This window comes from Dermacentor andersoni, chromosome 2 (assembly GCF_023375885.2).
Source record: "Dermacentor andersoni chromosome 2, qqDerAnde1_hic_scaffold, whole genome shotgun sequence".
Classification (NCBI taxonomy): domain Eukaryota; kingdom Metazoa; phylum Arthropoda; class Arachnida; order Ixodida; family Ixodidae; genus Dermacentor; species Dermacentor andersoni.
Genome location: NC_092815.1, coordinates 236,917,516 through 236,942,727, shown reverse-complemented (window position 1 = coordinate 236,942,727; position 25,212 = coordinate 236,917,516). Strand labels below are relative to the sequence as shown.

The window sequence follows — 25,212 nt, the reverse complement described above, 5'->3', positions numbered from 1 at the left end:
GGAAAAAGCTCTAGGACACTGGTCCAGACGGACTTCGGCACTCAAGGCCTTAAGGGCTTTGTTGAAGTTTTTAAGGACATGTGAATTGTGCGACCGCCTCTGAACGTTGTAGCGCGTAGTTTCGCGTTACTGTGTCAATTTTCTTTTTTTTATTATTTTCTTTTCCTCTTCTTCTTCTTTCTCCTTTTATTCCCTTTACCCCTTTCCCCAGCACAGGGTAGCCAGCCGGTACCTACACTGGCTAACCTCCCTGTCTTTCCTCTCCTTTGTCTCCTCCTGGGTCGGTAGGTCGGGGCTGGACAACAAGGTCTCCCATCGCTCGGGGGGGTTGGGGCTGGGGAGGGTGGGGGGTAGGGATGGTGGGGGGTTCTTGAGCTTAGTGCACTCTGCAAAGATGTGTGCTAGAGTGCCTTTTGACCGTCTGCAAAAAGGGCATAAAGTGTCATGCTCTGTTGGGAACATCTTGTGCAAGAACACGGGATGCGCTCGCGACTCCGCTTGCGTGCGTCGCAAGATCGTTTGCTGCTGTCGGCTGAGTTGCGGATGCGGACGGGGAAGCCTACATCTGCCGCTTCTGTACATTTGCGTGATTTCTTCGTAGCTTGTCACGGGGTGCGGTAGCTCTGGCTCGTCCTCGGCCCGGATTGACAGTTCTCGGGCATAGTGGTCGGCGAGTGCGTTGCCTTCCACTTGCGAGTGAGCCGGGACCCACACGAACTCAATGGTCCACTGGGAGCGGCGCGGTCGGCCGCGCACGTCCGCCCGAGCCCCTGTGTTGACAACTATAGGCGAGGTGTGCGGAATCCGTGGCGCGCTGCTTTCGCTTAGTGCGCGTTGATGCGAGCGGCAGCACGAAAGTCAATTTGCTCGCTGCTGTTGCCGCGCTTACTCACTTCAGCGTTTTGACACAGGGTTTCCGCGGTCATCGAATAAGATGCGTTCATGTTTGCTCGTGTGCCCGTGACACCGTGCTTGTTAATTTAATTAGCATGCCTACGTTTGTAACTTGATACGGCGGACAAAACTACTGGCCCTATTTAGTATAGTTGTCCACTAATTTGCTATCGCCGTCGATGCTTCCTCTCTCAGGCGAAACTGCGACTTTCTTATTTGCAGCCTGTCGCGGGGAGCCTCACGTGCAACCTTGCGCGAGCGTACGCCGTCTACGTGCAGCGAAGCGTGGACAGCACGTGCGGAGTGATAAGTTCGCGTGACCGAGCTCTTCGCGCAGCTTTCACATCGTTGCACCTGATAGCTGAAGCGGAGCACAGTGTACACTGAAGAACACGCGGTGGCCCGAATTCTCGGCAACTTCACAATTCATAGTCGCATTCCAGGTACACCATTCAGCCACAAAAAAAAAAAAAAACAGCGGCGGGGTACATTCAACTGAATGAATTGAATGCTGGGATTTCTCGTGCTAAAATGACGATTTCATTATGACGCGCGCCGTAGTTGGGGACCTCCGGATGAATTGTGACCACTATATAGGGGGATCTTTCACGTGTCCCCAATGCACGGGACACGGGCGTCTTCTGCATTTCGCCTCCATCGAAATGCGGCCGGGATTTGAACCCACGACCTCCTGTTTAGCAGCGCAACACGGCACACGCTAAACCACTGCATTGGGTAGGGGTTCATTGAATAGAAGCACAGCACTTTACCAAGAAAGTCGTCCCATGTACGTGCTGAACAAATAACGTACTGCGCAAAATACCAGAAGAAAAGTCGGCTAGTCCGCAGCAGATTGCTTCTGGGTGAGCATGCGTTGGAACTTATTTTGTATTGTTTTTCTTTCTTTGTAGTGAGCGTGCATGCATTGTCACTGTATTTATTTTATTTCTTAAGCATGCGCTTAAAGGGTCTGACAACTGGCCAGAATCTGTTGTGAGATGTTGATGGAAATGAAATGACCAGTACTTATAGTGATAGAATCTGGCACGCTGTTCGCGGTTTAAGTTGGAAATATTATTTTAAACTGGGGGGGGGGGGGGGGGGGGGGGCAAAGAAACTCTCAATAAACCAGTAGGTGGCGGGGCCTTGCGGTGAAATCTAGGTGCTTCGGATGCCGTCTATGTGATCAGTGTACGTAAGTCGGCCGTAATTCTGTACAACCTAATTATACCATAAAATAGCCGTTGCTATATAATTAGACACTGGAGATTTATTCTATGCTTCGGAAATCAAAAGTGCACGCGTGGACACGGCAACACGCTGAACTGAGTATTATGTGTAAAAGCGTCGTTTCGTTTTCGATCCGATTGGTTTTGTTCTGACTGGTTAAATAGCAAAGCAGCTGAACAGGAAACCACAAAAACACCTAGCCGTTATCGCAGAAGTACTTCAACGCTTTGGAAAACATGAATCGCAGGAACATCGACTTGATAAAAAAAATACTTTTTCACAGTTACGGCTGCACTTGTCATCGGCCTCCCACTAATGCCGGCCTATAATCGCACTCATCTGTCACTGTTTACTGCATGCTTACACTGAACGACTACATTCTCACGGCAGAGCAAAATATTCCGATAAGAAATGTTCCATACCGTTTTCCGCGCAACCACTTCATGATTATACACTCTGACCGGTAAGCTTTCCATTGCATTAAAGGATAGGTACCATGAAAATTGGTTGTTAGTCCCTTTAAAAGGGCCATCGCACCAAATTCTGGAGCTTGAATTTCGCATTTCATGTTTAACCGTGGGCGTCCCACAGCAAGCTAGCAATATTTGGGTGCATGCGGTGCTCTAGTAAACATTTGTTCGACTTTTTTTATATGGCAGTAGGACTGTACATAAGCCTGGCATCACTAACTGGTGACGCAGTGAATTGCACCCCTTTCCATGTGACCTTCTTTCTTGCGCTTGCCCGACCATTGTGCACGTAGCTATGAAATGCGCGGTAGTCGGGGGAACTTCTGCTTCTTTAAGTCTGCGTAAGTTCAGTACTACGGAGCAGAAGGCGCTTTGCTCCGTTTGTCCCTAGCCGAGCTGCACCACACGGCAGCCGATGAATACTACGCCGAAAGCCCACTCGACACGATCGTCTCTCGCCGCGCCAGAGCATTGCGCTCGTCACTGGGAGGTTGTGCGTTCGAATAATGAGTTTGGTCAATTTTAATGCGAGGACGATCTCGGCAAAGTCATTTTCAATTCCTTGGTGCACGTTAAAAATAAACTTTGCTCTTGGAAATACGGCAAAATTATGCTTCAAACTTAAGCTAGACCCACTAATTTTCTATGCTACCCAAAAATAATGAAGACACACGCAATCGGCAATTAATGAAATTAAAAATAAAACTCAGTTACGAGACACAATTTTCGTTTTATGAACACTGTCAGGTGATAACCTAACTCGGGAGTTTGAAAATAGCCAACCTGCATTATCTATAAAGTAAGGGTTCATTCCAAGTGACTCACGTGACCGTAAGTTAATTTGGGGGTCCCGGATCCTCTGGCCGCGAAGGCCACATCAACCGCAGCAGTCCTAAGCTCCGCCCCCTTCTGGCGGTAGATGCGCACTTGGCGCGGAGGCGCGCACTCATTGGTGCAGTGAGTGGACCAGAGGAGAGGAGGAGGGCAGCAGACGCCTACATCTGCCCGGGCGCCACTCGCCATTCTCCACAGCTGCTCCTGCTCTCGCGGTACGAACATGCCTCGACCAAAGAAGCGGGTTAAATGGGTGGTACTATTTGACCCTGCCATACTCCGCACCAGCTGCTATGATCCAGTCTTCACGTTAGTTTAGGCGGGGAAGGGGGAAAGGGGGTGGCGGCGTCCTCTGCATTAACTAAATAAAGGCACATCTAGAAGCATGATTCCTAGCAGAAAGTCCCCAGATTTCTCTCCGGGGGCTTTTTTTGGGTCGGGCCAGCGCGAAAGAGAAGCTCTCGTCCCAACTACAACACCCTCGGAGTTAGAAAAGCCCATCTCGTGGTCATGCTGTTGTGCCCTGCAAGAACAGGAAGCGATTGAGGGAACCGGAAATATGTCACGGTGGCTACGCGTTGTTTTGTTTGCGCATGTGGGTGTCGACGAGCACTCCGAGATAATTTCTGTGGGAGTTCTCGGGGTTGCTGCTTGCTTTTATCACGCGAGTGAAAAAAAAAAAATTAAGGGCACAGTTCAACGCTGCTGATGCGGCCTTCGGTACCAGATCGTGAGGAGCAGGACGTCCGGTGTAGTTTCCGGTTATTTCGAAGCAGTTGACACAGCAGTGACCCCACATTTCCTCACGTGACCCAAAATACTTCAATATGGCGGGTGCTTCCGGTGAGAGGGATTCTAAATTGAAATTTCGAGTTAAAATGCGCCCTGAAAGCCCGGTTTTTGTGTTTACAGCCATGTTGTGCCTTCTACTATCAGCTACAATGAAAAACTAGGAATAGTTGGAAGACCGTGCCATGGCCCCTTTAAGTGTGATATCACATCATCCACCGGCTTTTTTCTCTGTCTTTTTTGTTTTTCTTTCTATGCTAAGCGTCTTTTTTTTTTCGTGGCACTAAGTTTTATCCCTTGTAGCGCCTTAGCTCCCACATAAGTGAAATGGAAAGACAGCTATTGCGCGCATGCAACCTGATCCCCTCGCTAAATCCAAGTCGCGCCCGAGCTGCGCGGCGCCTCACCTGCGCGATCCGGTCGACGCTCTTGCGCAGCTGCAGCCGGAGCGCGTTCACCTCTGCCCTGGCTGCGTCGAGCTGCGCCTGCATGGCGCGCGCAGCCTGCACGCTGTCCCGGCAGCAGCCGGCGAGCAGGCGCACGTAGGGGCCCGGCTCGGCCATGTCGTCGAGCTGGCGCAGCTTGTGCTCCACCGTGGTCCACGAACCATCGGCGCGCTGCAGCACCGGGATGCGCGACGACGGAGACTCGGCCATGGCTCTGAGCACGGGAGGCAAAGGGTCGCTCGTGAACGCATGATATATACCACGAAATTAGTGTGCGTGAATTCCGACTAGCTATTTATTCGGCGTTACAGAGATAAAGAACTTTACTATTAGTCGTGCGTCGTATGGCAGTCAAGATTGAGTGTATCTCCGGTGAAGTTCTGTTAACACTGTCAACGAAATCCACAAGGCATTGTGGGTCTACCATACTGGCCTCTTTAGTCAGTCACTCGGCAATGGGATTGAGAGAGAGCTTTGCTGTGGATAGGGCAGGAGCGTAGGATACCAGCCCCAGGGGACATGCGGAGTTCTGTGGTAGTCGCCACAGTGATGGCAAGGTGGCGAGTCCTAGGAGACGGCAACGAAAGAAGTGCGTACGTGCGCAGGTGAATAGTGCATTAATCTATGCCTGACGAATAGGGGTACTCTGGGTCAAGGCCATGACAGTTTCACTGAAGCAGCTCAAGTTGAGCGGGCACATAACAGAAGCACTCGTCGCACGTACTGTGGCAGTGTTGCTGGTTGAGGTATAACTGAAGAATGAAAACGCAGCAAAGACAGCTCGAGCACGGCCAAAAGCTGCCAATAGGCTCTAAGGCTCCGCCCCATCAACGCATCCGACCACAGAAGAGAGCATAAATTTTCATCCTCCAGCAGACAACAGTGCTCAGGCTACCGCAACTGCAATTCTACTCCACAGCAGGACGCCCGGTGGAGCAGATTGCTCCTCCTACTCGTTTCAAAACCAACGTTCATTCTATATGGACGAGTAAACCAATTACTGCGTTAAGGTGAAGGAAAAGATTTGTCGTAAATATATCATACGCTGTTTTCCTGCTTAATGAATTAGCGTCGTGAATCTTTATGGACCCGGGCATGTCACTGAATTTAATTTCAGCCCATGAATATAGAATTAGTTCATATTCTAGCACTCTCTAGTTACACATCAGTGCCCTTTAGCGCAGTAATGCCGAGGCGACGACATATGTCGATGTGGTGCCTTCCAATTGAGCTCTGCATTCCGAAAAATTTCACCGGCCAATACGATACTTCCTAATGCGAAATTTGAGCGCAGCCATAGGCGTGTTTACATTTCGCGTGTCAATATTTTGTATTATGATTATATAGGTTTATATTAGGAAGAGAATGCTGTGAGTAGCGCGCTTTGTCTCTGTACAGACTACGCACGCTACTGTGGCGCCATATCGCAACCATCGTCACGCACAGCCCGTCTTGCACGGCCCTACGCTTTTCTTCTCACGCTTTCGTTCCACCAACGACGAGAGCCGCCCATCGTCGCGGGCAAATGGTGCCACAGTGTCAGCGGCGACAACACCCAAGGGAGCGTCACTTCGAGCCTTACTCGTAGCCGCTCGCCATCGCCCCTTGGACGAGCAGTGATACACGTCACACACGTGGGTACCGCGCACTGACCTCAGCAGCTGACGCCGCTGACGAGAGTAGCCTTCCCCACTTCATGCCCGTCACTTTCGCCACCTGTAGGAAACGCAGATGAGATCGCCCACGCGGCGGTGGATGCCGTGGCCGCAGGCAGCTCAGCGCATGCGCAGGCCGTGTGCCCTCCGGTTCTCCTCCATTTTCTGCCCTATGCTTTCCCTGTAGCCTCCTCCCCTACTTTCCTCCTCACGCCCTTTTCTTTTATCTACCACTGCGCTCCGCGTTCACGGTCATCTTTCGTCTGTGTTCGTTCGTTCGTTTACGTCGAAGAACGAAGCCGAGGCACGCCGACGCAAGAACGGGCGAGAGCTGCCCTCCAAAAAGTCGCTGTAGCTCAAAGACCCTTTCATGCACGGTAGTAAGATGCCATGATGGCCAAACTGTCTTGCTCGACCGTTTCGACGGCATTTCGAGCTCATCTGAAAAATGGCAGCCGCGAGAAAAATGTCGGTCAAGCATAGCCGTCCTGAATTCTCTGCTCGTATTTTCGCCTTTCCTACGGCACTTTTGTTGTGAAAAACACAGACATTCCTAAGTCTAGAACCAATAACTATGTGTGTTTCCAATACAATGTTGTAAAAGTAGAGGTAAAGGTGCTTCAGACAGACAGGCCAACATTTCGATAGGTGGATCGCGCTTATGATAGTCATGCAAGCATTAAAAATGTTGTGAAATATTTTGTGGAGACGGTAAAATACGTGCATGATTTCGCCGTGTCACATAAAAATGAATAGCTTAGAAGGAAGAGTCGAATAGGAACTTATAAACAACCCGTCTCGTTATTAGTCAAAGAAATACCTCGCTCCGGCGTGTCAGGTCGATTACTTGAGGACTCATTTCACTAATTCATTCATTTCATTTATTTCCCATTGTTACATGAATTGTACAAAACACGGTTGGGCCCGTAGCCAAAGGCTAGTGTGGGCCCATAGTCAATATGCATATATCAGTAGCTATAAAATGTAGTACATGTCTACTTCCTAGTAGTAAAATTTAAAACAGTTAAGCGATCACAAACACATGCCACTAACAAAACAAAAGTACAGTAGATGATACAAAAAAGGAATCAAGTAATTTTAGATTGGTACAGCTTTTTCTAGCGATTGCAAGAACGCATGCAACTAACAAATAAAGTAGATTGTTCAAAAAATAAATAAAGTAATATTAGACTGGTACTGCTTTTTGACATTGATTACAAAATGTTTTGGAATTTTTACCTCATGAGAAATTGAATTCCAAATTTTCCTACGTGAAACTTCATTAGTACTTGAACATACGCATCACGAGAAACAGGTAAATTAAAATTTGTATTTGTTGCATTCTTTGTATTACGATTAGGCATAATGAACAGGTTTGGGAGCAATTAGTGATTTCCGCCTATAATGTTGTTTATCAGAATCGCAACTTTCATTTCGGATGCCAGGGGAAATGGCAGTATGCCGAGACGACTGAATAGAATGGTGTTATTATAATGTGTGCTTGTGCGTGTTATAGTACGCAAGGCCCTTTTTTGTAGCCGTATAAGCGGATCTATGTAGGTTTCATATGTACCAGCCCATAATTCACATCAGTATATGATGTGGCAATGGAAGAGAGAAAAGTAGGTAATCTTAAAGGGTCACTAAAGGTTAATATTAAGTCAACGTGAACTGTTGAAATACCATCCCAGAAGCCTCGAAACGCTTGTTTCGTGCGAAGAAGAGACTTATTTTAAGAGAAAATGCGTTCTGAAGCGTCCGCGTACCTCTAGCGCAGTTCAAATCACCCGCCCTCCGATCGAGGAGTATTGACGTCATGGTCTCATAGTGACGTTGCGCCGTCGGTGAGTAAAACGGCTCCCGCAGACGGCGCTACGGCTTTTCTGCACAAAACGCAAACGCGCGGCCAGAAACAGAGCCAAGACAGAGCCGACAGCAGCGCGAAAGCGGAAAATGGTGGCTAGCGAAAGGGAAAGCGCACGACGATAAGCTGGTTCTTTATTTTATGACGCCAACTTCGACGCTCGTTGCAATGGATGACCCTGACAACGACACATTAGCTCGCGACGCTGGGCGCGAGTTCAGCGATTTAAGCACTGATGAACGTGACCTGATGTTGAGGGCTCGCGCTGCCGGCGTTGTTGCATACTACTACGACGACGGCCTGCTTTGAAAGGCACTTCACGCGACTTCAGTAAGTCGGCGTTGAACTCGTAATCCTCTGGAGGAAAGTGCAGGGAGCACACTACGTGATTTTTCGGCTTTTTGCCCGCGCGCTGTGGCAGAGGTGCGGCACTTGACCACTTCGAACGGAGAGGTTCACTCGTTGGCACACAGTGATAAGTAACATTGGATTCGCCGCTGCAACTGCCCTTGGCCAAGTTCCGCGGACCGTTCGCGCATCCCACGACATCACATGGACGTGGCATTCTCGCTGCTTGTTCCAAATGCAAGTTTCGCAAGCCAGCAGGACCACCGCAGCACGACGCGATAAAGAAACAACTGAAACTCCAAAGCGCTCGCGGCGCAAAGTCGAGCTCGCAGAGTCGAGCGAAAACGAAACCTTTCGATCACCCATACTATTCAAGTGTAACGTCAAAATGTTATTTGTTCTTAGAATCGAATAGAAGTAGACAAGTAGCATTTTATTCCGTCTTATAATCTAATGAAATTATATTTTTTAATGCGAGTAGTTGAGTACTAGTGACAAATTATGATGAGGAGTGCTTTCGTCATCGGGCTAGTACCGGAATGTCGCTGGGGGGTCTCAAATCGCGTCATGCATTTACCTCAATTTCTCCGTTACTAAAGCTCTGTTTGCGATTATATTGACGCCTTAGACGTTCTAGAGCATTGCTTTATCACTTTAACTTGACTTTCTGGTAACCTTTAGCGTCCCTTTAAGTATGTTAAGATTAAAGTATGCTCTACATTTAATTAGTATATAGCAAGCGGATGCTAATTTCCAGCATGTACTGGATATATGTGGTCTCCAGTTTAGGCTGCAATCTAATAACACTCTTAAGTATTTCATGGTATCTAATAGTACTACCCTCGACATAAATTTGCATACCTGTTGTTATCACGTTGAGAATATAGGGAGTGGAATGCCGCGTATTTCATTTTATATCAAATTATTGTTAATTTATTCCTCGTAAACCAACTTGATATATTAGATAATTAGCGATTTATACTGCTCTGTAATTCCTTAAGAGATTTACCTGAAAATATTAGTACAGCATCATCAGCATAAGTAACAGCTTTTGATGATATTAGTACTGATGGAAAGTCATTAATATATAGCGAGAAGAGTATGGGCCTCAAGAGTGATTATTGTGGAACACCTGTAACAATAGTGTTATATTGAGAGGAAAAGGAGCCAAGACTTACATATTGCTTACGTCCTCTTAAGTATCTAGAAAAGAGTTTCATAGTAGTTTCGTTAGTGCTATAGACCTGTAATATCTTTAGAAGTATGGAGTGAATGACTGTGTCGACGGCTTTCTTTAAATCTAAAAATATTCCTACCGCAAATTCATTTTTATACAGTGATGTGTTTATGCTGTGAGTTACTTCTAGCAGTGCCGATGATGTTGATCGATTAGCTCGGAATCTGTGTTGGTAATCTGTTAGAAGCTTGCTTGTGTTAAGGTAGTGTTTTATCTGAGCCGCAATGACCTTCTCAAATACAGTCTTGATAATGCTGAGCACAGAGATAGGCCTATAGTTTCCAGAATCATTGATGTCAGCGCTTTTACATATAGGAGAAACTTGTGATTTTTAAAATGTCAGAGTATGTGCCTCGGTTCACGGAGTTATTAAATGTTTTTGTAAATACTGGCACACGAACATCAATATTTTCTTTGAAATCTCTTACGGTAATGCCATCGTGACCAGTAGCTTCATAGCAAGGCATACCTGATATAGTCGAGGTTACAGTATGCTCCTCGCCCACTTGCTCCAAGCAAAATGTACTAGGGATGACCGGGCGATTGAAATTGTTCGCGCTGGCAGAAATACGGTCTGCTAGCTCTGGATTAATGCTAGTAAAGTATGCATTAAACGTTTCAGCACATTTGTCATCAACCTGTTAGGGGTGATTTGTTTTTTAACCGGCTTTTTTTGGGGGGGAGGGAGGCGGGAATTACACTTTTTACAACACCCACATTTCTGGTATTTTATTGTGCTTGTTGTATTAACAAAGTGTTGTATTCTTCCTTTCGCCTCCGGATTGGAGCCACAACATGGTTACGAGATATTCGAAAGTTTCGCAGATAGTAATGGTTATCTTTCTGGGTTCTTTTTTCATTTTTGTACCACCAATTCATTTTCTTTATAGCTGTAAGTATAGTGTTAGTCATCCACGGGCATAAACGTTCCTCGTATTTGCTGTGTTTATATGTGGTACATTCAGATTTTATGTGTACCAATGCATTTGCAAAGTTTGCGCATTCGATACTAGTGTCAATGTTAAATATTTCCTGAAATTCTTTTCTTTTAATTTTGTCCAGTGATTTCTTATAATAAATCCTGCGAGTTTCCGAGAGCTTGTTCTTTGTAACGGCATTATGTGTTGCGCAATAAAGCAAAAATAGGGCAGTTGTCAATGAGACTCATGTCGTATACGTCAGCAAATATATTTTTACTATTGCAGAGAACATGGTCTATAGTCGTAGGTGCCCTCGACGAAATTGTAGTAGGTTTATAGATTACGTTCTTAAAGCTGTAACACTGCAGCAGAAGAGCGTAGTCACATTTTGTGTCTTTGCAAATATTGATGTTAACGTCGCCAGCAAGAGTGATAGTACCATACCTTTTAGCACTTAGAGTGGAAAAGATAGATTCCAATGATTCATAAAAGGCGGGTAGACTCGATCTTGGTGGCCGATATATTGTACCAACCACTGTGCGTAGATGTAAATAAAGAAAGAGAGATTCAACCGCACTGTTGCTTATTTCTACATCGGGGATTAATCTAAATGGCAACGTCTGCTTGATAAGTAAATCTACACCACCACCACGCGACGCTGAAACCCTGGGATTGCTTACAAAACTATATCCAGGAATGGAAATTTGACACGTGTACTTATCTTTATCGGGCAACCACATTTCGCCGCCTAACAAATGTAATCGCACAGCGCGGGACGCGCCTGCATGTACCGAAGTTTCTGGAAAGTTATCAATGCTTCTACCCGGCTGTCTGTTGTCGCCGAACCTTGTGTTATCTGATTTCATCGCGTGACGCGAATGGTGTAGAACTTTGTGGAAGGCACGCGGGTCCGAACGATTAGTCTGGAACATTCGACGACTGCTGTATAAAAGCCGACACGCTTCACCCACTGATCAGATTTTCGACGATCGCCGACTGTGTTCGCCGCTATCGTTGTGCTATAAGTGTAGCCTGTTTTGTGGGCACAGGTTCGCCCAATAAAATTTAGTTTAGTCGTTCACAGTGTTGCTACTGTGTTCTTCAATGTCACCACCACGTGACATCTGGTGGAGGTGCTGGTGCGTTCATGTACCGAACGCCCCAGCAAAGCCGCGATCCAAGCCCGAAGCCCGAGGACAAAACCAACATCGCCCAAGACCAGCGTGCTAGCCGCAGACTGCAAGGACTGCCCCCAGAGCACGGACTTCTACCTGAGTCGACAAAGAAGATCGTGGTCAAAACAACCCCAATGGCTGCCCCAGCGTCCCCCGTTATCCTACAACAACCTCGGGACCCACCGACCTTCCATGGAGCAGCGACTGAAGACTCAGAATCCTGGCTGGAGACCTACGAGCGAATCGCGACTTTTAACAACTGGGACTCCGACGACAAGCTGCGGCATGTATACTTTGCCTTAGAAGGTGCCGCCAGAACGTGGTTTGAGAACCGGGAGTCGACCTTGACGACATGGGAACTCTTCCGTAGCGGCTTCCTGCGCACCTTTACGAGCGTCGTGCGCAAGGAAATGGCCGAAGCCATGCTGAACACCCGAGTGCAGCTACCTAACGAGAACGTTGCCATCTTCACGGAAGAAATGAACCGTCTGTTCCGCCACGCCGACCCGGATATGCCCGAGGAGAAGAAAGTCCGCCTTCTCATGCGTGGTGTGAAGGAAGAACTTTTCGGCGCAATGATACGAAGCCCACCGAAGACCGTAGAAGAGTTCCTTCGCGAGGCCACCAGCATGGAGAAGACACTCCAAATGCGGAACCGGCAATTCAACCGCCGTACAAGCTCTACCCACTACGCAGGAATTCAATCACTGGCCACGGATGATCTGCGCGAGACCATCAGGGCCATTGTGCGCGAAGAACTGCGTAAGGTCTTGCCTTCGTCGCAGCCTCAAGTGGCCTCGATCGCCGACATCGTGAAAGAAGAGGTGCACCGATCGCTTGGAGTTCCTGAGGTGCAACCAGAATCACCACAGCCCCAGCCGGAAACAATGACCTATGCCGCCGTCGCACGCCGTCAAGGCACCCCTCCGCGACCGCGCCAGGGCCCTGTAACGCCGCAATTCCGTCGTCCGCCGCCGCCGCCGCCAGCACGCCCACCCGTCGCCCACCGCACCTACGCGAGGAAGACGGACATATGGCGAGCCCCCGACCACCGCCCGCTGTGCTATCACTGCGGAGAAGCCGGCCATGTGTACCGCCGATGCCCACACCGCGACTTGGGACTGAGAGGGTTCGCCGTCAACGCGCCGCGTCCACAGCTTGGCGAGCGCCCACGTGACATCGCCGATTACCTCGCCGCTACTCAGTGGAGCCCTCGACGGCCGTCCCGTTCGCCGTCACCAGGCCGCTACCTGTCGCCGCAGCGCCGACCATACACCGGCCCACCCCGGGGCCGCTCTACGCACCCATATCCAGAAAACTAAAAGCAGCAACCGATGGAGGTGCGGTTGCTGTTCGTCGAACTGACGAAGATCCTCCGCCGCCGACGAATACGACGAAGAGACGACATAATAACGACCCGCCGCCTTCCCGACGAAGTCAGGAAGCCAAGACTACACCTACGAAAGACGACTTGACGACGCGACGTTCCAGCGTCAGTTCAACACGACGCAGCCGTGATCCGACGGCAAGACCTAACTGCAACGCCAGACAAAGAACCACCGACCTCGACGTGCTTCTCGACGGCCACGCAGTTACCGCCTTAGAGGACACAGGGGCCGATTACTCCGTAATGAGTGGACACATCGCCGCCCAGTTGAAGAAGGTTAAGACCGCATGGGAAGGCCCTCAAATTCGGACCGCTGGAGGACACCTCATCACGCCGACTGGAATATGCACGGCAAGAATAACCATTCATAACCGGACTTACCCTGCCACCTTCGTTATCCTCCAACAGTGTTCACGAGACGTCATTCTCGGTATGGACTTCTTGAACCAACACGGCGCAATCATCTTCCTGAAGTCGAAGTCAATAACGCTGTCGAAAGATAAAGCGATACCGCGGGAGAGCCCTCGTAGTCACCACGCCTTGAGTGTGCTCGAAGATCAAGTAAGCATCCCGCCTCGCTCCAGCATTGTTATTTCGGTCGGCACCGAAATACCCGCTGACGTAGAAGGTGTCATCGAAGGCGACCAACGTCTACTGCTAGACCTTGAAATTTGCGTCGCAAGAGGGATCGCTCGACTGCATGGAGGGAAAACTGAAGTGTTGCTGACAAACTTCAGCCAGGAGTTCAAGCACATCAACAAGGGCACGACGATCGCGTACATCGAGGAAATTCTGGAAACTAGTAATGCGTTTGTCCTTTCGGATTCCGCCGCATCTACCCCGACGACCATGGTTCCCGAACCAGACTACGACATAAATCCAAGTCTCCCCGTGATTGAGTAACAGCAGCTCAGAAGTCTGTTCCGCCGATACAAAGGCTGCTTTTCGACGTCATCGAGGATTCGACAAACACCAGTCGCCAAGCATCGCATAATCACCGAGGAGTACGCTCGACCACTCCGCCAGAGCCCTTACCGAGTTTCACCGCGAGAAGGCGAAGCTATAAGAGAACAAGTCGACGAAATGCTGCGCGACGACATCATCCAGCCGTCGAAAAGCCCGTGGGCATCCCCTGTTGTCCTAGTGAAGAAAATGGACGGAACCCTACGTTTCTGCGTCGATTATCGTCGTCTGAACAAGATCACGAAGAAGGACGTATACCCCCTCCCACGGATAGACGACGCATTGGATCGGCTCTGCAACGCTAAATACTTCTCCTCGATGGACCTCAAGTCTGGCTATTGGCAAATAGAAGTCGACGAAAGAGATCGCGAAAAGACCCGCCTTCATCACCCCACACGGCCTCTACGAGCCCAAGGTTATGCCATTTGGACTGTGCTCGGCGCCTGCAACGTTCCAGCGCGTGATGGACACGGTTTGAGCAGGATTGAAGTGGCAGACCTGTCTTGTTTACTTGGATAACGTCGTTGTATTCGCCGGAAATTTCGACGATCACCTTAGGCGGCTTGCCACAGTACTAGATGCCATCAAGTCATCAGGGCTCACTCTGAAGCCAGAAAAGTGCCGCATCGCTTACGATGAGCCTCTGTTCCTATAGGCCACGTCAGCAGCAAGTCTGGAGTCCGCCCCGACCCGCAAAAGACAGCTGCCATCGCAAAGTTCCCGCAGCCGATCGACAAAAAGGGAGTGCGTAGATTTCTTGGCATGTGTGCCTACTACAGGCGATTTGTCAAGGACTTTTCACGCATCGCTGAGTCGCTGACACAGCTAACTAAATGTGACGTCGAGTTCAAGTTGGAAACGCCGCAGGCCGACACATTTCAAGAACTAAAACGACGTATGCAGTCGCCGCCCGTACTTGCGCACTTCGACGAGCACGCCGATACCGAAATCCACACTGACGCCAGTAGCCTAGGCCTCGGCGCCGTCCTAGTCCAGAGAAAAGATGGACATGAACACGTGATAGCTTACGCTAGCCGGTCGCTGTCAAAAGCGGAAGGCAATTATTCTAGAACCGAAAAGGAATGCCTCCCCATCGTTTGGGCTACAGCGAAATTTCGCCCTTACCTATATGGCAGGCCATTCACAGTGGTCAGCGACCATCACGCGTTGTGTTGGCTAGCTAATTTAAAAGACCCTTCAGGACGACTGACACGGTGGAGCCTCAGACTACAAGAATACGACATCACTGTAACATACAAGTCTGGACGAAAACGCTCAGATGCTGATTGCCTATCACGCGCCCCCATTGACCCGCCGCCGCAAGATGACGAGGATGACGACGCCTTCCTTGGAATAATAAGCGCGCAAGACTTCGCCGAACAGCAACGAGGGGACCCGGAGCTAAAAGGCCTCGTCGAGTATTTGGAAGGGCACACCGACGTTGTCGCTAGGGCATTTAAGCGTGGATTGTCTTCGTTCACGATACAAAACAACCTGCTCGTGAAGAAGAACTTCTCACCAGTCCGCGCCAGCTACCTTCTTGTTGTACCGTCAGCGCTGCGTCCAGAAATACTGCACGCCCTACACGACGATCCAACCGCTGGGCACCTCGGATTCTGCCGAACGCTCTCGAGAATACAGGAAAGGTATTACTGGCCGCGTCTGACCGGCGACGTCGCCCATTACGTCAAGACATGCCGAGAGTGTCAGCGACGCAAGACACCACCGACAAGGCCAGCAGGATTACTACAGCCGATCGAACCTCCTCGCCGACCATTCCAGCAGATTGGGATGGATTTGTTGGGGCAGTTTCCGATGTCAACATCCGGGAATAAGTGGATCGTCGTGGCGACGGACTATCTCACCCGCTTTGCTGAAACTAAAGCTCTACCAAAAGGCAGCGCAGCCGAAGTGGCGAAATTTTTCGTCGAGAACATGGTGCCCCAGAAGTCCTCATCACCGACAGAGGAACGGCTTTTACAGCAGAGCTCGCTCAAGCCATTCTGCAGTACAGCCCGACAAGCCACAGGAGGACAACTGCCTACCATCCGCAGACGAATGGTCTCACGGAACGCCTGAACAAGACCCTCGCCGACATGCTAGCAATGTACGTCGACGTCGAGCACAAGACGTGGGATGCTGTCCTGCCGTACGTAACATTCGCTTACAACACGGCGGTGCAAGAAGCAACACAGATCACGCCATTTTAGCTCGTTTACGGCAGGAACCCAACGACGACGCTCGACGCCATGCTGCCGCACGTCACTGACGAGGAAAATCTTGACGTCGCTACCTATCTCCAGCGCGCCGAAGAAGCCCGACAGCTCGCCCGCCTGCGAATCAAGAACCAGCAGAGGACCGACAGCCGACACTACAACCTCCGACGACGCTTCGTCCAGTACCAGCCCGGTGACCGTGTTTGGGTTTAGACCCCTATACGCCGACGAGGACTGAGCGAGAAGCTTTTGCGTCGCTATTTCGGACCGTACAACATTATCCGACGTATTGGCGCACTGGACTATGAGGTCGTGCCAGACGGTATTTCGCTATCACAGCGGCGCCGCTCACGACCTGAAATAGTTCACGTTGTGCGACTCAAGCCGTACTACCAGCGTTAATGAACTTTGGGGCTTCGCGTATCTGACCTTTGGACTTTGTTTCTTTTCGTTGTTTTGTTACTTATGTTTAATACGTCTCCTTTTGTGTTTCACTCTCTTATATTTGTAGCATCGGGACGATGCTTTTTAAGAGGGGGGTATTGACACGTGTACTTATCTTTATCGGGCAACCACATTTCGCCGCCTAACAAATGTAATTGCACAGCGCGGGACGCGCCTGCATGTATCCGAAGTTTCTGGAAAGTTATCGATGCTTCTACCCGGCTGTCTGTTGTCGCCGAACCTTGTGTTATCTGATTTCATCGCGTGACGCGAATGGTGTATAACTCTGTGGAAGGCACGCGGGTCCGAACGATTAGTCTGGAACATTCGACGACTGCTGTATAAAAGCCGACACGCTTGACCCGCTGATCAGATTTTCGACGATCGCCGACTGTGTTCGCCGCTATCGTTGTGCTATAAGTGTAGCCTGTTTTGTGGGCACAGGTTCGCCCAATAAAATTTAGTTTAGTCGTTCAGTGTTGCTACTGTGTTCTTCAACGTCACCACCACGTGACAATATGTTCACCCTGTATAAACGATGCTTCCGTTAATGCAATTACATGAAAAGTAAAATTGCGCTGTGCCAAGAAGCAAAGCGGTATGTCATTGTTTCTACGAAAATTTCGAATGTAGAAGTGAAGCATAGAAGTTGCAGTGAAGCTTTTTGTGTGTGTGTGTGTGTGTGTGTGTGTGTGTGTGTGTGCTCGACTTCTTAAGCCAAGGCACTTTCACTCCCACGTTGGCACTCTCAGGCCAAGCCTTTCAGCGACATCATGGGCCCTCTGGACGGCCCTTAGTTGGTCCTAAAACAATGGGCTTTGAATCCTTTTCTCCCACTGTGTCCATGCTTCAACGAGGTTGGGGAGAGTCGCGGGACACCCCGCCAGCATATGCCTGATTCCAATGATGCCATTACAATCGTTGCAGTCCATCTTAATCTCCATCTCTGGATATATTTTAATAATGGTGCACGGTGTGGGGTATGTACCTGTTTGCAATAAGCGCAGTGAGACTGCCTGAGCCCTCTTCAGTTTTCAATGTGGCAATGGGAATTGCCTGCGTCCTAAATAGTAGTGTTTGGTAATGTCATGTCATTGTATGTTATTAAATGATCTCTAGATTCCCTGGCTTGATGGTGAACGGCTCGGTTGTGACTGTCACGGTTAGCAAGTCCTCATGCCAAGTCATGAGCAACCTCATTGAGGTTTATCCGAGTCTCGTCCACTTTCCCCATATGCGCAGGAAACCATAGGATTTCAGTTCTCATAATCCCAGTGTTTTCAAAAAGTTTAGCTGCAACACCAGCTTTGTGGAATTTTATTTTTTTGAAGCCGGATCAATATACCGATTCAAGTTGATTTGCCTTTGCAATGCAGCCTTGTATGGTACTTCTGTATAACCGGTTTATTTGGTTTAAGGACATGCGTGCCAGACATTCGAATTCTTTTTACTCTAGGTAGGGCGAATCAACTCTTCCAGCAACATAAGCTAAGAGAAAGAATGCCGGTGTTATTTGCGCAAACATTCAGATTGGAAATGAACAAGTTGTGTCAGCACACGAAATAACAGGCAATAATAGTCCGTTATGCTGCACAAACAGTGCAAAAGGGCTGCATGCACCGAATTGCATACCAATTATTTGTGAGGAAAAAGATCGGCACGCTGAAAAGCTCCGTTGCCATCGCGTGGCTCGTCCCAGTTCGCTCTCTGGCTGCGCCCTACCTGCTGGTGCTGCATTTGTCGCTGCTGCTCTACGACCCGAATAAACCCCCTTTACAATTGGTGGAGACGCTGGGTAGAACAGGAAATCTGGGGTTGAGGATTGGGCAAGTTGGTATTGCATTCTAGAACTGGCACAGCGCAACATACAAAGGAAGAAACAAGCCGATCCGGCCAGATAAAGGAACAGAGCGCTGACCACATACAAAGGAAGAAACAAGCCGATCGGGCCAGATAAAGGAACAGAGCGCTGAGAATGCAGTACCTACTTGCCCAATCCTCAACCCTAGTGAACTTCATTTCTTGTACATCGGGCACAGCGCTCTGTTCCTTTATCTGGCCGGATCGGCTTATTTCTTCCTTTATGTGTTGCGCTGTACCAGTTTTAGGATGAAATCTGGAACTTCGCAATCGGACACTGCAGCACGTCTTCATTATGCTGGAAGGAACACCACAACCCCAACCCGCTGCTCCGGTGACTACCGTGGCCTTCTGCCCTGGCCCGTTGTGTCAACGCGACCAACGCGTCTTCGGAGGTACAGAAGATCATGCTGTAGAAGAGTGGCTCGCTGACTACGACCGGGTAAGCATCCACAACCACTGGGACGAAACTAAAATACTTAATTACTTGTAATTACATGTCGATTTATTTGAGCGCTGTCGCCAGCGTGCGGCACCTCAACCACGAACGTGATCTCACGACGTGGGCGGTCTTCAAAACTAACGGGACGGAGGTATTTGGGCGCCCCGCCGTTCGCAAGCTTCGCCCCGCGCCACATTTGCGTAGTCGCGCGCAACAGAGCGGGGAGTTATGCAAAAGATGTCGTCGACCTCTGTAACCACGAAGACGTCACAATGGCTGATGCCGAGAAGATCAGGCATATCTTAAAAGGCATTCAAGACGGCACCTTCCAGATGCTGTTGGCGAAAAATCCGACAACAGTGTCTGAACTCGTCAGTCTCTCTCAAAGCTTCTATGAACTACGCAAACAACGCGTAGCCACCCGCCAATCTCCTCATCAAGCCACTTCAATGTCGAGCTTGGCTGTTGCTCCGGATAACACTTCGCTGCTGCTACAGATCAAGGAGTTCGTCCGTGAAGAGGTTGCTCGTCAGCTTTCTCTGATACCGCTTACACACGGCCAGTCGAGTTCTCCATTGGCGCGCGCTCTTCAATATGTCATCAAGCAGCAGGTAGCCAACCACGTTCCGCCTTCTCTCCAGTAGGTTCCGACTGCCGCTCCGCTGACGTACGCCGCCTTTGCGCCCGCCCGTATAGCCTCCCGCCCGGCCAGTGATGCAGTATGCACGACCTCAAGGCCATTGGCGCACGGAAGACAACCGTCCAATTTGTTTTTATTGCGGCCGTGCTGGACACGTGGCAGGTCACTGTCGCCGACTTACGCCAAGCGTATCCGACAATGTGTGTTCATATGCGCCACGTTTCCAACAAGGCCGCAACTATTCGGACAGCTTTGAATGTGCTCCTGCTGTCGAGACCGCATTCTCCGCTCGCCGTTGACCTTCTCCTCGCCGCCGCTCCATTTCTCCCATGCACCGTCGGCGGGGCTCTCCGCGCTAGGAAAAGTGAAAATCGCAGTTCAGGAGGTGAGAACTGCGTTAGGTAGCGAAATGTATGATGCCTCAAATACATTTCGTATTTCCTGTAAAATGTTAATAAAGTCGCAATAGAAACAATATTTAGGCTAGCACTTGTCGACACCGGCGCTGCACTTTCAGCGATAGATGCCCGTATTTGCCGCAAGATAGGAAAAGTGACGACGACGCTTTCTGGACTGTCTCTTCGAACTGCCAACGCGCAGCACGTCGAGCCATCCGGCGCCTACACCGCTCGTGTCGTCATTCAGGAGGTCCTTCATATCATAGAATTCATCGTGTTGCCATCTTGTTCACATGACGTCATATTAGGTTGGGACTTTCTCTCCACACATCATGCGATCATTGACTGCGCCCGAGCCAAAATCGAGCTGTTTTCGTTTTCGACAGATATTATCACTGACCACAGCAACCCTTGTCGCAAGATCGCCGTTTCAGACGACACCGTTATACCTACCTGCTCTTCTGCTCTTGTCAGTATATACTCTGTAGATGATGGCACAGTACTCGTCGCACCGTCCGAACTCTTAGTTCGAGTTCGAAACTGATGCCTCTCTCATGTGCGTGTCAAACCCATGGGCAGAACCAATTACTTTACGCCGCCGTGAAAGAAGCCTTCGCAGAGCAGAGCCACTGGCCTCGTCTTCAATATTTGAGACGATGGACGACTCCACTTATCTTGCCACTCTCGAGGCATCACTTCCTCAGTCACTGCCACCTTCTTTTACACCCCAATTGCCAGTGACCTAACCACGACGCAGCGCGACGAACTTCTTCACTTGCTCCAAGGCTTCTCTTCTATTGACTGCCAAGTAACGACAGTCGCCCGCACTACGACTGTTTCTCACATTATCGAGACTGGGAGCCATGCCTCCATTCGACAGCGTCCCTACCGAGTATCGGCGACCGAAAGGCGCATTATCGATCTTCTCCAAGGCGACAATGAACTTTCTACGTGGTCGGAAGCTTCTGATGATGCCTTTACGACTCTTCGCCACCTACTTACGTCTTCGCCAATTTTGCGCCATTTTGATCCAAGCGCACCTACAGAACTTCACACTGTCGCCAGTGGTGTCGGCCTGGGTGCCGTGCTCGCACAACGTAACAATACTAATGCCTAATACGTGGTTGCTTATGCCAGTCGTGCCCTCACAAAACCTGTGACCTTACTGATCAGTAGCAAAAAGAGAGTGCCTGGCCATCGTATGGGCTCTTTAGTGATTTCGCCCATATCTCTACGGTCGACCCTTTGACGTGGTGACCGATCATCACGTTCTTCGCTGGTTGTCTAACCTCAAAGACCCGTCAGGCCGCCTCTCTCGGTGGGCCCTCCAAATCAAGGAATATGATATCCATGTCGTCTATCGCCCTGGACGCAGACACTGGACACTGGACGTGTCGTCTATCGCCCTAGACGCCGATGCCCTCTCGCGCTTCCCGGTTACTTCGGACGCCAGTACTTGTACACACAGTCGTGATATCTCACCACTTGGCATCCTGGACATGGTCTCCGAGCAACGAAAAGACAAATGGATCGTCATAAATCCTCCGGCAGCTTCGGCACCTCAAGCGTTACGCCGACAGGCGCAGCTTTACACCATCCGCGACGGACTTTTATACCGCTGCAATTACCACAATGATGGCCGCACATGGCAATCAGTAGTGCCCCGCCACCTTCGAAAAGATTTCTGCTCCGCATTTCGCTCTGACCCGCAGTGCGGTCACGGCGGAGTGCCAAAGACCTACACACGGCTTCGCCTACGATATTATTGGCGTGGGATGTAAAACTTCGTCCACAAATACATACGCTCCTGGATTGCCTGCCAACTACGCAAATGTGTCCCGCATCTCCTCACCGCACCTCTCCAGCCGCTTTGCTGCCCAGCTCACCCATTTGACCGTGTCGGCATTGATTCATACGGGCCCCTTCCATCCACTGGCGCTGGCAACCGATGGATAGTTGTCGCCGTAGATCATTTGACACGATATGCTCAAACTGCCGCCTTGCCTGCCGCATCAGCAATAACGTCCCCTCGTTCATTCTAAACAACTTTGTTCTTCGCCGTGGCGCACCTCGTGAACTGCTGAGAGATCTGGGTCGCGTATTCCTCTCGGACGTCCTGCAGTCACTCCTAACTTAATGCCAAATTATTCACCGCACCACTACTGCTTATCGTCCACAGACCAATGACTTAACAGAACCATCCAACAGAACTCTTGGTGACATGTTATCAATGTATGTTCGCATGGGCACTCTAATTGGGATCTTGTACTTCCATTCGTCACATACGTATATAACACTGCCTCTCAAGCCACTAGCGAATTATCAACATTACTCCTGCTTTACGGCCGCCATCCCTCCAGCACCATTGATACGGTTGTCCCGTACCGGCCGGACCCTGCTGGATGCTCACCTCTTTCGACGGTCGCTCACACCCGAGAAATACCGACAACTGGCCCGTTCTTTGACGTCTGCTAAACAGTGTAGTCAAAAAGAGCGTCAAGGCCTCAACCCACCCCCTCACCCCTTCCCCATCGACTCCCTCGAGCGGCTTTGGTACCGCCCTGTTGTTGCTCCTGGCCTTTCTGCCAAGGTCCTTCCAAAAAGGTTCACTTGAACTAGTGAGTACAGACAAGATACGGAACCCGATAATGGCTTCATGGATGATATTTCTGAATGTTTATCATCAGAATGTTGAATTTACTTTCACCGTTGTGCATCCCTCTTTCTAAGTCATCGTCATCGCTCATCACACCTTTATGTCCCCGTTCTCCCTCTCCCTGTGCAGAGTAGCAGGCTAGAGCGCGTTAGATCAGGCCGACCTCACTGCCTTCTTTCAAATATATTCTCTCTCTCTCTCTCTCTCTCCTTTCAAAGTACCACAGACCCTACAGCATGGTTGCGCAACCGTCACCTGCTAATTACGTGGTCGAACCCATATCACCATCTTGCAATCTCCGTCGTCGCGGGCGAGAGACTGTGCACATTGACCGGCTCAAGCCGTATCCGCTCACCTGTTCATAGGTCACCAGGATGGCTACTTTTCAATTCGGGGGGAGGGGGGGGGGGGTGAAGATCGCCACGCTGAAAAGCCCCGTTGTCATCGCGTGGCTCGTACCTTGGTTGCTGCTGCATTTGTCGCTGCTGCTCTATGACCCGAATAAACCCCATTTTCATATTATTTATTGATTTATTACTTGATAAGAACACCTTAGTAGCTACACCTGGGCAACCACAGTGGCGTCGTTAGTATATTGTGCCCACATAACCTACAGGCAAACTACACCATTTAAACAGGAAACTATGCCCAGTATATAACTAAATTATTAACACTAACTCAAAGCAATGCTTAAACCGCAAAAATTTCTAGAATGTGGAATTCGAGAAGCTAAATTTCTTTGCTGCCAATATATCAGCCAATGAAAAGCGCAGTGGACACTTGTGAAGCGAAGATATTAGTCCTTGCGCTAGTTTCATATGCTCCAAACGCTTTTAGTGTCACTCGTGGATTCTTTCTGTCGCTCAAAGACTCGAACTGAAACGCTCAAGCATGCAGCTTTTCTTTCTTGCATATGTGCTCGTGAACCCACATAAGAGCAAGCAGCTCGCCACGCAGCACCCTGCACCTGATTCTCGCGTCTGAGCAAAGCTCGGCATGCGAACTTGTCGCGTAGTAAACGGAAGATACCTTTAGATTTCGGGGACCCGGTTCCTCCTGGCAGCAGTGGCGGTCCGACACGCGAGCGTTGGCTGCCCTTCGGCGGCGCAGACCACGGCCGCGACGATAGGATAACGTACACACAGGCACGATAACAACTGCTCGCACACCGCCGCTATCAGCCCTCTTTGAGCCCCACGCACAGCGCAACTGGGGACGCCTCGAGCACACGCACGGCTGCGCAGGGAAGAACTCGCTAAAAAAAACTAAAGCTCTCCGTGGCAGCAGTATACGAGCTGGCGTAATCAATGTATTGCGCAGACAGAACACGTTTATGATTACAGAGTGTTCTCTCTTTGACAGGATCACACAAATACTTCCAGTGACTTCGCGATGGCAATGGTAAAGGGAGAGGGGAGCCATGTTTGCACACATACAACATCGGAAAACGTACTGCCGGAAGACAGATACGAACATTGATATGAAATATCAATTTCGCGCTAATGCTCTCTAGAGTTATAAATTTAAACACAAAAGTACGCCGGCGCATTACCGCCCTACTTGGGTCTGAACACCGGTAAGACCACGTTGGACATCGACGCCAGGATGATAAGGGAAGAGAGAGGCGCTAGCGTCAGCATTACATCCTTATCACACATGGAAATCTTTAAGTGTTGAAGAAGGTCGACACAATTGCGGGCGATAAACAGCTCTTGCGGGCCTTATGTGTGCCCACATAAACGCCATTCACAGTGTCACACAAGTCCTCACTGAGATTCAATGCTCAGATTACGCTTCTTTGTACATTCGTGAAAATCGTGTTCGCGTACCTGCTACAAAAATCATGGTCCAGAATTGTGCGTGTTCGAATAGTGAAATATTAGAATTAAGCGGAATACATATGCGATCAAAAAAAGTTATATTCAAATGTGGAATAGAACATCGAATCTTTACTGGTTCTTAAAGTGAAATATAACGTTGGTGTGAAATACGTGAGACGCCAAAAAATCCGCGGAGCCCATCATACGGTAAGAGTCGACGTTAACGCTATTAGCAAGCAAGCAATGTACGATAAACCGTGCCACAGCCAAAGCGCACCATGTATTTGGCGTGTACTACAGCCGGGCTCACTTCTCGCACTTTGCACACGTTGCGCCCTCGGGCGGCGCCGCCGTGAAGTCCACATGTGGCCACCGAGTCGCGTGGTTCGCGGGTGCGTGCGAACGCTGAGACACGCGTAATGTATATGGCGCGTAGTGCCGCCGGGCTCCTCTATCTCGTTTCGATGACGACGATGAAGAATTGCTGGCATCCTCTTCGAAACTCGGTGGCTGAAAACAGTGCC

The 25,212-nt window shown here is 49.7% G+C and overlaps 1 protein-coding gene across 3 annotated transcripts in view; it reads right to left on the bottom strand.

Annotated features, from left to right (window-relative positions):
- LOC126539909 (uncharacterized) overlaps positions 1 to 24,096 on the bottom strand; it is a 63,210-nt gene extending 39,114 nt beyond the window's left edge. The window contains exons 1-3 of one of the 3 annotated variants that reach the window (XM_055075712.2): positions 23,898 to 24,096; positions 23,224 to 23,358; positions 4,625 to 4,877 (exon numbers count right to left, since the gene is read on the bottom strand). In XM_055075712.2, the coding sequence (XP_054931687.1) occupies positions 4,625 to 4,877; positions 23,224 to 23,231 (261 nt within the window). In that variant the 5' untranslated portion in view covers positions 23,232 to 23,358; positions 23,898 to 24,096. The remainder of the gene's footprint in view (positions 1 to 4,624; positions 4,878 to 23,223; positions 23,359 to 23,897) is intronic. The other 2 variants (XM_055075711.2, XM_050186727.3) reach the window with 2 other exon arrangements.
- Between the last annotated feature and the right edge of the window lie 1,116 nt (positions 24,097 to 25,212).